This window comes from Ranitomeya imitator, chromosome 4 (assembly GCF_032444005.1).
Source record: "Ranitomeya imitator isolate aRanImi1 chromosome 4, aRanImi1.pri, whole genome shotgun sequence".
Classification (NCBI taxonomy): domain Eukaryota; kingdom Metazoa; phylum Chordata; class Amphibia; order Anura; family Dendrobatidae; genus Ranitomeya; species Ranitomeya imitator.
In genome coordinates, this window is record NC_091285.1 from 86,038,039 (window position 1) to 86,053,127 (window position 15,089).

The 15,089-nt window shown below is 44.7% G+C and overlaps 1 protein-coding gene across 1 annotated transcript in view; it reads right to left on the reverse strand.

Annotated features, from left to right (window-relative positions):
• The window catches only part of ANKHD1 (ankyrin repeat and KH domain containing 1), a 226,002-nt gene that overhangs the window by 137,117 nt on the left and 73,796 nt on the right, over window positions 1–15,089 (reverse strand). The window contains exon 2 of the mRNA XM_069763859.1: window positions 5,882–6,029. Within this exon, the coding sequence (XP_069619960.1) occupies window positions 5,882–6,029 (148 nt within the window). The remainder of the gene's footprint in view (window positions 1–5,881; window positions 6,030–15,089) is intronic.

The window sequence follows — 15,089 nt, forward strand, 5'->3', positions numbered from 1 at the left end:
ATTTAGCAAAATCTAACAAAAGAGGGACTTATCTGTACCTTTAATTAAGAAGGCCATCCCCATCCAAAACTATTATTAGGGTTTTCCTAAGTAAAGACCTTACTTAGGGATAGGTCATGAATATCACACCTGTGCGCGTCCGAAACCTCCACTGATCAGCTTTGACCAGCTTCAGTAATGAATGGCTAGACGTAAACAGTGAAAGAACACCAAAACTACGGCACACTGTTTAGAGACCGCTGTCTGGTAGTACCTCTATAGTGTGCGGAGCTGTGCCGTTCTGCTCTGTACAGTTTATGTGAGGAATAAAGCTGGCTGGTCAGCGGAGGTGGGGCCGGATTGGGGCCTGGAGGTGGAGGGGTGCTCTTGAAGGCCCACTCACGATCGGGGACACCGGCACGCTATGGGGCCAATGCGTCTGGCTGAGGGGGACCGGGGGTCAGTGCTTTAAACTATTTGAAATACTTACCTCTCACTTCTAAATTTCTGGCTCTGTGACATCTCAGGACAGAGGGCGCAATGACGTCACATCCTCTGTCCTGAGCACTGCAGAGACACAAATGTCGCTGAGTAGACCGGCCCTGCGGCGGGAGGAAGGAGATTTAAGTATTTGATTATAATTTAAATTTTTTTATGTATCAAACATTATACGGTGCCCAAAACACTGTAGAGGGGACAGTGTGGCAGTACCCATAAGACTGTATGGAGGACTGTGGCGGTCCTCATAAGACCTTATGGAGGACTGTGTGGCAGTGGCCATAAGACTGTATGGAGGACTGTGTGGTGGTGCCTATAAGACTGTATGGAGGACTGTGTGGTGGTGCCTATAAGACTGTATGGAGGACTGTGTGGTGGTGCCCATAAGACTGTATGGAGGACTGTGGCAGTGCCAATAAGACTGTATGGAGGACTGTGACAGTGCCAATAAGACTGTATGGAGGCCTGTGCGGCGGTGCTCATAAAACTGTATGGAGGACTATACAGGAGGAAATTGACTTTTGTTTAGTGTACACTGCTGAGGACAGTTTCTACTGGTAGGGTACATTTATCAATATCCCGTTTACCTCTAATACTACAGATACTGAAAGCCTGAAACCTGTGGACCCTCGATCACCTGAATTCCCACTCCTGTATGGTATTCTAGAATTTACAATAGACATCACTCATGTAATGTTAGTAGTAAGTGAAATCTTCGACATTTTACTATACGTATGTTTTTCTGCCACATCTGTGCATCATGGATAGTGGTATGTGTTAAAGGAGCCCACAAAACTTGAAGCCGGCCCTGTGTGTGCGCGCATGTGTGTGCGTTGTAGCGTTTCCTTTACTTCGGGTCTTGGGAGACACTCGCTTTGCACGGGAATAACGCATACAGGCACGATTTCTCACACAAATTCAGTCCGTTCCGGTTCATTAAAGCGTCATAAACCGCCCTGTAAGCCAGGTTACACACAGTGTTACTTTAACACGTGTGGCTTCACAAAACATTCGGTAGTCACGTCTTCTCTTTATTACATTACATGCATCAACGGAACATATTAAACCCCGACAGTGTTTCAATGGCAGATATGTCTCTGCCGTATATTACAGGTTTTTTCACATACCAGGGATTACTTTCGGCTCCACACACTGACTCCTGCCAGAGTTGGTTCACAGGGAAACTACCTCACTGGGATCACCGTCCTTGTGACAAGGGCACCTCGGATAGTCCAGACCCACAGTAGGAACTGTAGCTTCCCCAACACACAAACAGTCTCAGGCTCTGTAGATGCAGCCTTTCCATGCGCTTCCAGGAAGTCCAATCACAGGCACTTCCAACACACAGGCCATCAGTCCATGATCTTACCAAGTGCTTACAGGACTCCAGTCCATCCGCGGACAATCCAACACTCTGACCATTCCAGGACTCACACTCTTACCAGGTGCTTGCAGGACTCCAGCCCATCTCAGGACAATCCAACACCCTCGAGCATTCAGTCCATAGCCTCAGCAGTGCTTACAGGACTCCAGCCCACTTCAGGACAATCCAACACTGACCAGTCCACGGACTCAGGTGCTTGCAGGACTTCTCCACTGCCAGGAGACTCCAACACCAACCGTCCAGGACCTTGCACATGGAACAAACAGATCCACACACAGGAACCATGTGACCCACACCCTGGTCACATTACAAACCTTTAACCACTCCCCTGGGTGGGAGTGTGGGTGTGTGTGGCTACTTTGACCCTCCCATCTCTCATAACTAGCCCTGCCAGTTTCCCATTAGCATTACGCAATCACTTTGTGGGACTACAGGTCCCAGCACACCAGCTTAGCTTCAGACTGACAGCGCAGAGTGATCACCTCTGCAACACACACACCGGTCATTTACACTCCTGCCGGACTTTGTCTCATTTATGCCTCCAAACGCATCTTGAAGCGCACACATGGCGCCCCCTGGCTGTAATGTGGGTCACCGCACCACAGCGTGTACACCTACTATGTGCTATATGCAAATATATACCCGGATTTGTTTTCATTTCATGCATGATAATGTTAAGCATAGGAAGTCAACCAGGCTCTTTAAAGGTTTATTCACCAAATATTCAAGTTCTCTAATCCACAGGATCCAACCACTGCCTATTCCTCAGATTCTGAGAACAGGGGTCTGCAGCCTCGTCCTGAATGGAGCAGAGTTGTTCATGCTTGTCCTCTGCTCTCTCCATTATCTATAGAGCTGCTGAGTGCTGCGATTGGCTATTTCCATAGACCATGAATAGAGCAGAAGTCAAGCATGCACCACTCCAGTACATTCAGGGCCGAGCTGCAGAGTACTGTTCTCAGGATTGCTGGGGGTCCCAGTATGTGTATCTATATATTAGCAGGGCAGTAATAATAAGGACAATCTAGCCTGTTGCTTGGGGTCAAAGCTATGGGGGTCCTATGGCCAGATTGTCATCATAAGTGGCATGCCCGGCAGGGAGGGGGGCCCAGACATATTTCTTGCACATGGGTGCCAAGCAGTCAGTGTCCGCCCCTGGTGTCGGAGCCCACCAATGTGATACCGATGTCCTAATCTAAGACACTCATCAATATTATACTAGAGGAACCTCTAATGCTGAACAAGGCTGAAATTGCCCCTCTCGGCTTATACTCGAGTCATACCCAGGGGTCGGCATTGGAGATGGAGCAGCAGCTGTGTAATCATACTCACCTGCTCCTGGCGCGGTGTCCCTGGGTCCCTGGCAGCTTCTTCTTGTAGTGAGTGGTCACATTGTACCGCTCATTACAGTAATGAATATGGACCCCACTCCACTTCCATAGGGGTGGAGCCGCATATTCATTACTGTAATGAGCGATACCATGTGACCCTCTGGAATGCTCTACCCCAAGATATTAGGACCATCCACAATTTGCATAGTTTTAGGCGCTCGCTCTAAACACATTTGTTCAGAGCGGCCTACCACATTCACTAATCAAAGTAATTTTATGTTTGTGTGTGTAGCCCACTCACTATCTCCATCTATCCCCCATCCCCTGAAGATGGCTGAACCATCATTGTAAATACACACCTGTACATTGTATCTCCCCCACCTCATTGTAGGTTGTAAGCTCTCACGAGCAGGGTCGCCTTATTTTGCTTTAATTATTGTATTGCTAACGTTGTTACTTATGACTGTTGTGTTTGAAACTGTTAAGCTGTAAAGCACTGCGGAATATGTTGGCGCTATATAAAGATTATTATTATTATATTGTTATTATACCAGGATAGGGATGAGGGGACAAGGCTTAAACTCCAGTCAATAAGTTTTCCCAGTTTTTTTTGTGGCAAAATTAGGTTCCTTGGCTTATACTCAGGTTGACTTAGGCTGTGTGCACACGTTCAGGATTTTTCGCTTTTTTTTTTGCATTTTTTTAGCTATAAAAACTCATACATATGCATCCTATCATTTATAACGCATTCCGCAATTTTTGTGCATGTTTTTCGCAGAAGAAAAAAAAAAAACGCATTGCGGTAAAAGACGCAGCATGTTCATTAATTTTGAGGATTTCCCACTATATTATTGCATTGGGAACCTCCAGAAAAAAAACGCAAAAAATGTACACAAAAAAAAAAACGCGCAAAAAGCGCATGCAGATTTCTTTCAGAAAATGTCTGATTTTGTTCAGGAAATTTCTGTAAGAAATCCTGACGTGTGCACGTTACCATATATACTCGTGTATAAGGCCAACAATCAGGGTCTACTTTTATGCCCAGCAACAGGTATGGTTTCAAGCTAGCGCCTTAATGACAAACACCGAGATAAGCAACTGGTTCCCAGCAGCAACAGCAACTTATCAGTGGCATGCCATTACGTCACGTGTGTGATGATCGACACTTAGAATGAAGCCCCCCCCCACACCAATGTGCTGTTAATTCCCCTGTCCGATTGTCAGCGGCATTCAACAGTTTAACAATTGGGGGAGTGTTAGAGGCAGGTCCCGGCTGTAACCCAGCTATTACCGCATTTTTCCAACCATAAGACGCACTTTTTGTCCTCCAAATTTGGGAGGAAAGTGTGGGTGCGTCTTATGGTACGGATGTAGCATGTGGCGAGGGGGCAGCAGTGAGTGGGATCGCACGGTTATGCCACTTCAGGATGTCCCCACTGCCCAGAATCAGTGCTGGGGAAACCTATCAGCTGAACGGTGAGCCGGAGCAGCAAATCAATACTGCACTTAAGCAGGGACACACATGGCTTCTCCAGCGCTGATTCCTGCAGCAGCTGGGGAGGTCTGTGTGTCCGGGGGAGGAGAAGGCAGCAGCAGCAGGGGTCAGAGGAGAGAGGAGATCGCTGCATACCTGCCTGCCATGCCTGGGCTGGATGTCAAGTGCTGTGCACAAACAGGACCTGTTTGATGTAAGGAGTGGGCGGGCTGGAGCATCACATGGCAGCTCAGAGCCCTTCCCTCTTCTTGACATCACAGGTCCTTCAGGCTCTCCACTAGAATCTGCAGCTTCCTCATAACCTGTGCTGTGGAAAGGAAACGAGGGAGGGCTCTGTGTGCAGTCATGGGATGCTTTTACCTCACCACAGTGTGGCTGGCTGCCACATTTAAGAGGTTAGTCTTTACAAAACACAATAAAGCACTCTGCCACTCCTTTGGTGAACTATAACTCCCAGCATGTCATAGGATCTGCAGGACATGCTGGGAGTTCTAGTTCTCCCATGGGATTTTAAAGCAGCACTCCAGTGTTATTTTGCAGTGCTGGAGTGGTGCTTTCAATATAAGCCCTGTGCCCCCATTCTTATACTCACCCTCCAGCATCTTCATATAGTACTGTACAGACACCACACTGGTCCCGCAGCTTCCAACATAATAACATACTATTATATATAATAACACCACATATAATAGTATGTTATTTATGTTATTAAATATTTTACCACATTTTTTTGCTTCAAATATTTTTTTCCCTATTTTCCACCTCTAAAACCTGGGTGCGCCTTATAGTCCGGTGCATCTTATAGTCCGAAAAATACGGTACCTCCAGAGTATGGGGCTAGTTCACCCCGTGAGCCCACTCCATACACGTGCTACAGACTTGCACCGTGCATGTACAACAGATGGCGGTAAGAGGTTAAAACATTGCCCAAACTATGCCTGTGCTAAGAGTTATTCACTTGCACAAAAGAGTAAAACAGGTCAGTGCATAAGTCAACACAAAAAAAAAAAAAAAAAAAGAAAAAACCTCATGCAACAGTGTTCTAGCCACTTCAATGTTATGAACGCAGAGTGACAGCTCGTTTTTACTCGCTGTCATGGTGGTCTGTTTTTAAGTTTGAATGAATAAACCTTGAAGCTCTGATATAAAGAGGTGATAATCCACTTTTTTTGTTCTTTGCATGTTTGTGCATACCTGCTGCCTCAAGTAAAGCTTCTAAACGCGCTTGTGTTGCTGGATCAACGGTTCTCAGGTCAGCTACTTCTGCGGCAGTTGATAAAAAAAGTTCTGATGCGGTTTTCAAAACGGAATTGTCCTCTTGGTCCAATATAAATGACTCCACCTATTGGAGGGGAAAAATAAATTATCTTTAAAAAAAACACAGCAACAGAAGAAATCAAATATATGCAAAGGGTTATTTTCATTCTGCATGGATTGGTATGGATGGATAGTGCTGGTCTATACACTACCTCTTGTAAAATATAGCTTTGCCCCCTGATCTAGATGACAGCTTGTAGTGCATCAAGTCCTTTCCAATAGCTCAATGATGCAGTGCACGGCACTGGCTGGCACGATATATACCAGGGCCAGACTGGGATACAGTTAGGTGGGGAGTGGCGAGATACAAAGTCTTTATACACAGTTTTAATACAACTTGGTTCTTTGGCTTTACCACGCAGATGATTTATCCTTAACCCCTTCCCGACCCATGACACCACGTAGGCGTCATGAAAGTCGGTGCCAATCCGACCCATGACGCCTATGTGGCGTCATGGAAAGATCGCGTCCCTGCAGATCGGGTGAAAGGGTTAACTCCCATTTCACCCAATCTGCAGGGACAGGGGGAGTGGTAGTTTAGCCCAGGGGGGGTGGCTTCACCCCCTCGTGGCTACGATCGCTCTGATTGGCAGTTTCACTTTCAACAGCCAATCAGAGCGATTTGTAATATTTCACCTATTATAACGGGTGAAATATTACAATCCAGCCATGGCCGATGCTGCAATATCATCGACCATGGCTGGAAATACTAATGTGCCCCCACCCCACCGAGCGCCACCCCAGCCCCCCGATCTGTCCAGTACACTGCTCCGGCTCCCCTCCGTCCTGTGCTCCGCTCCCCCCGTGCTCGTGTCCGCTCCCCCCGTGCTCCAATCACCCTCCCCGTGCTCCAACCACCCCCCCTGCACTCCGATCCATCCCCCCTGCAGTCCGATCCACCCCCCGATGCTCCAATGCACCCTCCCCACCCCCGTGCTCCGTTCCACCCCTCCCGCGCTTCGATCCGCCCACCCATGCTCCGATCACCCCCCCATCACAATTACCGATCCTGCCAGGGTCCGTCCGTCTTCCTCCCGGGCGCCGCCATCTTCCAAAATGGCGGGCGCATGTGCAGTGCGCCCGCCGAATCTGCCGGCCGGCAGATTCGTTCCAAAGTGCATTTTGATCACTGAGAGATTATATCTCAGTGATCAAAATAAAAAAAATAATAAATGACCCCCCCCCCCCCCCCCCTTTGTCACCCCCATAGGTATGGACAATAAAAAAAAAATAAAGAATTTTATTTTTTTTCCACTAATGTTAGAATAGGGTTAGGGTTAGGGGTAGGGTTAGGGTTAGGGTTTCGGTATGTGCACACGTATTCTGGTCCTCTGCGGATTTTTCCGCTGCGGATTTGATAAATCCGCAGTGCTAAACCGCTGCGGATTTACCGAGTTTTTTCTGCGCATTTCACTGCGGTTTTACAACTGCGATTTTCTATTGGAGCAGTTGTAAAACCGCTGCGGAATCCGCACAAAGAAGTGACATGCTGCGGAATGTAAACCGCTGCGTTTCCGTGCAGTTTTTCCGCAGCATGTGTACAGCAATTTTTGTTTCCCATAGGTTCACATTGAACTGTAAACTCATGGGAAACTGCTGCGGATCCGCAGCGTTTTCCGCAGCGTGTGCACATACCTTTAGAATTAGGCTATGTGCACACGGTGCGGATTTGGCTGCGGATCCGCAGCAGATTGGCCGCTGCGGATTCGCAGCAGTGTTCTATCAGGTTTACAGTGCCATGTAAACATATGGAAACCAAATCCGCTGTGCCCATGGTGCGGAAAATACCGCGCGGAAACGCTGCGTTGTATTTTCCGCAGCATGTCAATTCTTTGTGCGGATTCCGCAGCGTTTTACACCTGTTCCTCAATAGGAATCCGCAGGTGAAATCCGCACAAAAAACACTGGAAATCCGCGGAAAATCCGCAGGTAAAACGCAGTGCCTTTTACCCGCGGATTTTTCAAAAATGATGCTGAAAAATCTCACACGAATCCGCAACGTGGGCACATAGCCTTAGGGTTAGGGTTGTGGTTAGGGGTGTGATTAGGGTTATGGCTACAGTTGGGATTAGGGTTAGGGGTGTGTTGTGGTTAGGGTTGTGATTAGGGTTATGGCTACAGTTGGGATTAGGGTTAGGGGTGTGGGGGGGGTTAGTGTTGGAGGTAGAATTGAGGGGTTTCCACTGTTTAGGCACATCAGGGGTCTCCAAACGCAACATGGCGCCACCATTGATTCCAGCCAATCTCGTATTCAAAAAGTCAAATGGTGCTCCCTCAATTCCGAGCCCCGACGTGTGCCCAAACAGTGGTTTACCCCCACATATGGGGTACCAGCATACTCAGGATAAACTGCTCAACAATTACTGGGGTCCAATTTCTCCTGTTACCCTTGTGAAAATAAAAAAATGCTTGCTAAAACATCATTTTTGAGGAAAGAAAAATTATTTTTTATTTTCACGGCTCTGCATTGTAAACGTCTGTGAAGCACTTGGGGGTTCAAAGTGCTCACCACATATCTAGATAAGTTCCTTTGGGGGTCTAGTTTCTAAAATGGGGTCACTTGTGGGGGGTTTCTACTGTTTAGCCACATCAGGGGCTCTGCAAACGCAACGTGACGCCCGCAGAGCATTCCATCAAAGTCTGCATTTCAAAACGTCACTACTTCAATTCCGAGCCCCGGCATGTGCCCAAACAGTAGTTTACCCCCACATATGGGGTATCACCGTACTCAGGAGAAACTGGACAACAAATATTGGGGTCAAATTTCTCCTGTTACCCTTGGGAAAATAAAAAATTGCAGGCTAAAAATCATTATTGAGAAAATAATTTTTTTTTTTCATTTTCATGGCTCTGCGTTATAAACTTCTGTGAAGCACTTGGGGGTTCAAAGTCCTCACCACACATCTAGATTAGTTCCTTTGGTGGACTAGTTTCCAAAATGGGGTCATTTCTGGGGGATCTCCAATGTTTAGGCACACAGGGGCTCTCCAAACGTGACATGGTGTCCGCTAATGATTGGAGCTAATTTTCCATTTAAAAAGCCAAATGGTGTGCCTTCCCTTCCGAGCCCTGCGCCCAAACAGTGGTTTACCCCCACATATGGGGTATCAGCGTACTCAGGACAAACTGGACAACAACATTTGGGGTCCAATTTCTCCAATTACCCTTGGCAAAATAGGAAATTCCAGGCTAAAAAATCATTTTTGAGGAAAGAAAAATTATTTTTTATTTCATGGCTCTGCGTTATAAACTTCTGTGAAGCACCTGGGGGTTTAACCCCTTCACCCCAAAGCCTGTTTTCACCTAAGTGACAGGGCCAATTTTTACAATTCTGACCACTGTCACTTTATGAGGTCATAACTCTGAAACGCTTCAACGGATCCTGGTGATTCTGACATTGTTTTCTCGTGACATATTGTACTTCATGATAGTGGTAAAACTTCTTCGATACGACTTGCATTTATTTGTGAAAAAAACAAAAATTTGTCGGAAATTATGAAAATTTAGCAATTTTCAAACTCTTAGTTTTTATGCCCTTAAATTAGAGAGTTATATCACATAATATAGTTAATAAACAACATTTCCCACATGTCTGCTTTACATCAGCACAATTTTGGAAACAATTTTTTTTTGTTAGGACGTTATAAGGGTTAAAAGTTGACCAGCGATTTCTCATTTTTGCAACAAAATTTACAAAACCATTTTTTTACGGACCACCTCACACTTGAAGTGACTTTGAGGGGTCTATATGACAGAAAATGCCCAAAAGTGACACCATTCTAAAAACTGCACCCCTCAAGGTACTCAAAACCACATTCAAAAAGTTTATTAACCCTTCAGGTGCTTCACAGGAATTTTTTGAATGTTTAAAAAAATTGAACATTTAACTTTTTTTTCACAAAATTTTTACTTCAGGTCCAATTTGTTTCATTTTACCAAGGGTAACAGGAGAAATTGGACCACAAAAGACGTTGTACAATTTGTCCTGAGTACGCTGATACCCCATATGTGGGGGTAAACCACTGTTTGGGCACATGGCAGAGCTCGGAAGGGAAGGAGCGCCATTTGACTTTTCAATGCGAGATTTGCTGGAATTGAGATCGGAGCCCATGTCACGATTGGAGAGCCCCTGATGTGCCTAAACAGTGGAAACCCCCACAAGTGACACCATTTTGGAAAGTAGACCCCCTAAGGAACTAATCTAGATGTGTGGTGAGCACTTTGAACCTCCAAGTGCTTCACAGAAGTTTATAATGTAGAGCCGTAAAAAAAAAATTATATTTAATTTTCACAAAAAATGATCTTTTTGCCCCAAATTTTTTATTTTCCCAAGGGTAAAAGGATAAATTGGACCCCAAAAGTTGTTTTGCAATTTGTCCTGAGTACGTCGATACTTCATATATAGGGATAAACCACTGTTTGAGCGCATGGCAGAGCTCGGAAGGGAAGGAGCGCCATTTGACTTTTCAATGCAAAATTGGCTGGAATTGAGATCGGACGCCATGTCGCATTTGGAGAGCCCCTGACGTGCCTTAACAGTGGAAACCCCCCACAAGTGACCCCATTTTGGAAAGAAGACCCCCTAAGGAACTTATCTAGATGTGTGGTGAGCACTTTTAACCCCCAATTGTTTCACTAAAGTTTAGAATGTAGCATTGTGAAAATTAAAAAATCATTTTTTCTTTCAACAAAATGATGTTTTAGCCCGCAATTTTTTTTTCTCCCAAGGGTAACAGGAGATAGTGGACCACAAATGTTATTGTCCAATTTGTCCTGAGTACGCTGATACCCCACATGTGGGGGGGAACCACCGTTTGAGTGCATGGCAGAGCTCGGAAGGGAAGGAGCACCGTTTGAAATGCAGACTTAGATGGAATGGACTGCAGGTGTCATGTTGCATTTGCAGAGCCCCTGATGTACCTAAACAGTAGAAACTACCCACAAGTGACCCCATATTGGAAACTAGACCCCCCAAGGAACTTATCTAGATGTGTTGTGAGAGCTTTGAACCAACAAGTGTTTCACTACAGTTTATAACGCAGAGCCGTGAAAATAAAAAATATATTTTTTTCCACGAAAATGATATTTTATCCCCTATGCTTTCATTTTCCCAAGGGTAACAGGACAAATTGGACCCCAAAAGTTGTTGTCCAACTTGTCCTGAGAACGCTGATACCCCATATGTTGGGGGGAACCACTGTTTGGGCACACAGGAAAACTCGGAAGGGAAGGATCCCTGTTTTACTTTTTCAAAGCAGAATTGGCTGGAATTGAGATCGGACGCCATGTCGCGTTTGGAGAGCCCCTGATGTGCCTAAACAGTGGAAACCCCCAATTATAACTGAAACCCTAACCCCAACCCTAACCCTAGCCCTAGCCCTAACCCTAACCCTAACCCTAGCCCTAACCCTAGCCCTAACCCTAATGGGAAAATGGAAATAAATACATTTTTTTACATTTTATTATTTTTCCCTAACTAAGGGGGTGATGAAGGGGGGTTTGATTTACTTTTATAGCGTTTTTTTGGCGGATTTTTATGATTGGCAGCTGTCACACACTAAAAGACGCTTTTTATTGCAAAAAATAGTTTTTGCATCACCACATTTTGAGAGCTATAATTTATCCATATTTTGGCCCACAGAGTCATATGAGGTCTTGTTTTTTGTGGGACGAGTTGATGTTTTTATTGGTAACATTTTCGGGCAGATGACATTTTTTGATCGCTTTTTATTCCGATTTTTGGGAGGCGGAATGAACAAAAACCAGCAATTCCTGAATTTCTTTTAGGGGGGGCGTTTATACCGTTCCACGTGTGGTAAAATGGATAAAGCAGTTTTATTCTTCGGGTCAGTACGATTACAGCGATACCTCATTTATGTAATTTTTTTATGTTTTGGCGCTTTTACACAATAAAAACTATTTTATATAAAAAAATAATTGTTTTTGCATCGCATTATTCTGAGAGCTATAACTTTTTTATTTTTCTGCTGATGATGCTGTATGGCGGCTTTTTTTTTGCGGGACAAGATGACGTTTTCAGCGGTACCATGGTTATTTATATCCGTCGTTTTGATCGCGTGTTATTCTACTTTTTGTTCGCCTGTATGATAATAAAGCGTTGTTTTTTGCCTTGTTTTTTTTTTTTTTTGCGGTGTTCACTGAAGGGGTTAACTAGTGTGATAGTTTTATAGAGCGGGTCGTTACGGACGCGGCGATACCAAATATGTGTACATTTATTGTTTTTTTTTTTTTTTTACATAAATAAATGTATTTATTGGGAAATGTTTTTTTTTTTAATTTGGGGATTTTTTTAAATTTTTTTTTTACACATTCTATTTTTTTTTTTTTACTTTCTAACATTGTCCCAGGGTGGGACATCTCTGTATTAGATCAGATCGTTGATCTGACACTGTGCATAGCACAGTGTCAGATCAACGATCTGACAGGCAGCTTAGCTGGCTTTCCAGCGCCTGCTCTTAGCAGGCGCCGGCTAGCCAGGTCACTTCATGACCCGGAAGGAGTCCGGCGGCCATCTTGGATCCGGGGACTCCTTCCGGGTCACCGGAGCAACGCGATCTCATTGCGTTGCTCCGGTGGGAGAGCGCAGGGAGCCCCCGTCCCTGCGCGATCCCCCTCTATGCCGCTGTCACTACTGACAGCGGCATCAGAGGGGTTAAATGCCCGCGATCGGCGATAGCGCCGATCGTGGGCATTGCTGCGGGGTGTCAGCTGTCATATACAGCTGACACCCGCACCCGATCACCGCGGCGCTCAGCGCGAGACCGCGGTGATCGGTGCGCCGTACTAGTACTGCTGCTGGCACTTATGCAGTGCCGGCAGCGCAGTACTAGTACGGCGGCTGGCGCGAAGGGGTTAAAGTGCTCAATATTCATCTAGATAAGTTCCTTGGGGGGTCTAGTTTCCAAAATGGGGTCACTTGTGGGGGAGCTCCAATGTTTAGGCACACAGGGGCTCTCCAAACGCGACATGGTGTCCGCTAACAATTGGAGCTAATTTTAAATTCAAAAAGTCAAATGGCGCGCCTTCCGTTCCGAGCCCTGCCGAGTGCCCAGTGGTTTACCCCCACATATGAGATATCGGCGTACTCGGGAGAAATTGCCCAACACATTTTATGATCCATTTTATCCTATTGCCCATGTGAAAATGAAAAAATTGAGGCGAAAAGATTTTTTTTGTGAAAAAAAGGACTTTTTCATTTTTACAGATCAATTTGTGAAGCACCTGGGGGTTTAAAGTGCTCACTATGCATCTAGATAAGTTCCTTGGGGCGTCTAGTTTCCAAAATGGGGTCACTTGTGGGGGAGCTCCAATTTTTAGGCACACGGGGGCTCTCCAAACGTGACATGGTGTCCGCTAAAGATTGGAGCCAATTTTTGATTCAAAAAGTCAAATGGCGCTCCTTCCCTTCCAAGCCCTGCCGTGCGCCCAAACAGTGGTTTACCCCCACATATGAGGTATCAGCGTACTCAGGACAAATTGGACAACAACTTTCGTGGTTCAGTTTCTCCTTTTACCATTGGGAAAAAAATTAAAAAATTGTTGCTAAAAGATCATTTTTGTGACTAAAAAGTTAAATGTTCATTTTTTCCTTCCATGTTGCTTCTGCTGCTGTGAAGCACCTGAAGGGTTAATAAACTTATTGAATGTGGTTTTGAGTACCTTGAGGGGTGCAGTTTTTAGAATGGTGTCACTTTTGGGTATTTTCAGCCATATAGACCCCTCAAACTGACTTCAAATGTGAGGTGGTCCCTAAAAAAAATGGTTTTGTAAATTTCGTTGTAAAAATGAGAAATCGCTGGTCAAATTTTAACCTTTATAACTTCCTAGCAAAAAAAATTTTTGTTTCCAAAATTGTGCTGATGTAAAGTAAACATGTGGGAAATGTTATTTATTAACTATTTTGTGTCACATATCTCTCTGGTTTAACAGAATAAAAATTCAAAATGTGAAAATTGCTAAATTTTCAAAATTTTCGCCAAACTTCCGTTTTTCTCACAAATAAACGCAGAATTTATTGACCTAAATTTACCACTAACATGAAGCCCAACATGTCACGAAAAAACAATCTCAGAACCGCTAGGATCCGGTGAAGCGTTCCTGAGTTATTACCTCATAAAGGGACACTGGTCAGAATTGCAAAAAACGGCAAGGTCTTTAAGGTCAAAATAGGCTGGGTCATGAAGGGGTTAAGATAGCTGATCAATATCAGGAGGCTGTAAAGATGCGTTCCTTTCGGGGACATTTATGGGGGTGAGAACAGAATACGCAATGAATGTTTGAGCAGCTACAAACCCTTCAATGTTGGATTCTACACTTACAAATAAGATTACCGCACAGGTTTAGAACCTTCCATGCATTTTCTTCTCAACCTTGTTTAGACTACGCTCTTTACATGGTTAAATATGAAAGAGCGCTCCACAGTGTAAGACCACATGGCCGATATCTAGGCGCTATAACAATGTTTGGCGGTCCAGTATAAGCTGTGCGTGTATCAGGCACAACACGGACAAGGACGTCCCACTGACGGTCTGATGCTGAACAGTGCAGGAAGTGGCTGGAATAAACGGGCGCTAAACACGGAGTACACCATCTTTTACAAAAAAAAAAAAAAAAAAAAAGCACATTAGGATAAAACTTGCACTGTGTTTTGAAACCAGATTTCATCTTCAGGCATCAATTTCTTTTTGCAAAACATTGTGTGTTCCATCATTAAGCGCTTTGTTTAATCCGGTCTCTTCCCTCCACTATTCAGGGTAATCTTTACAAGATGGTAATCCATGAAAAATTAATTTGGAGCAGTGTCAAAGAAAAGCGTAATACTCTGTTTTTAGTACAAGATTCTGCTGTTGTACACAGACCACCACTTTTGGCACAAGCTGAATGATTGAATTTTGCTGGTGCAGACATCAATTACTGGATATGGGGGGCCTCCCAGTATTGTTAAATGAGACCATTTTTTTTGCTTGAATCATTACTTTGTAAGGGCACCATTCTGGCATACACATTTTAGTTTGCTTATTTAAAATGGGGCTATCCAAAGCAATTTTTTTAATTTAAACATAGC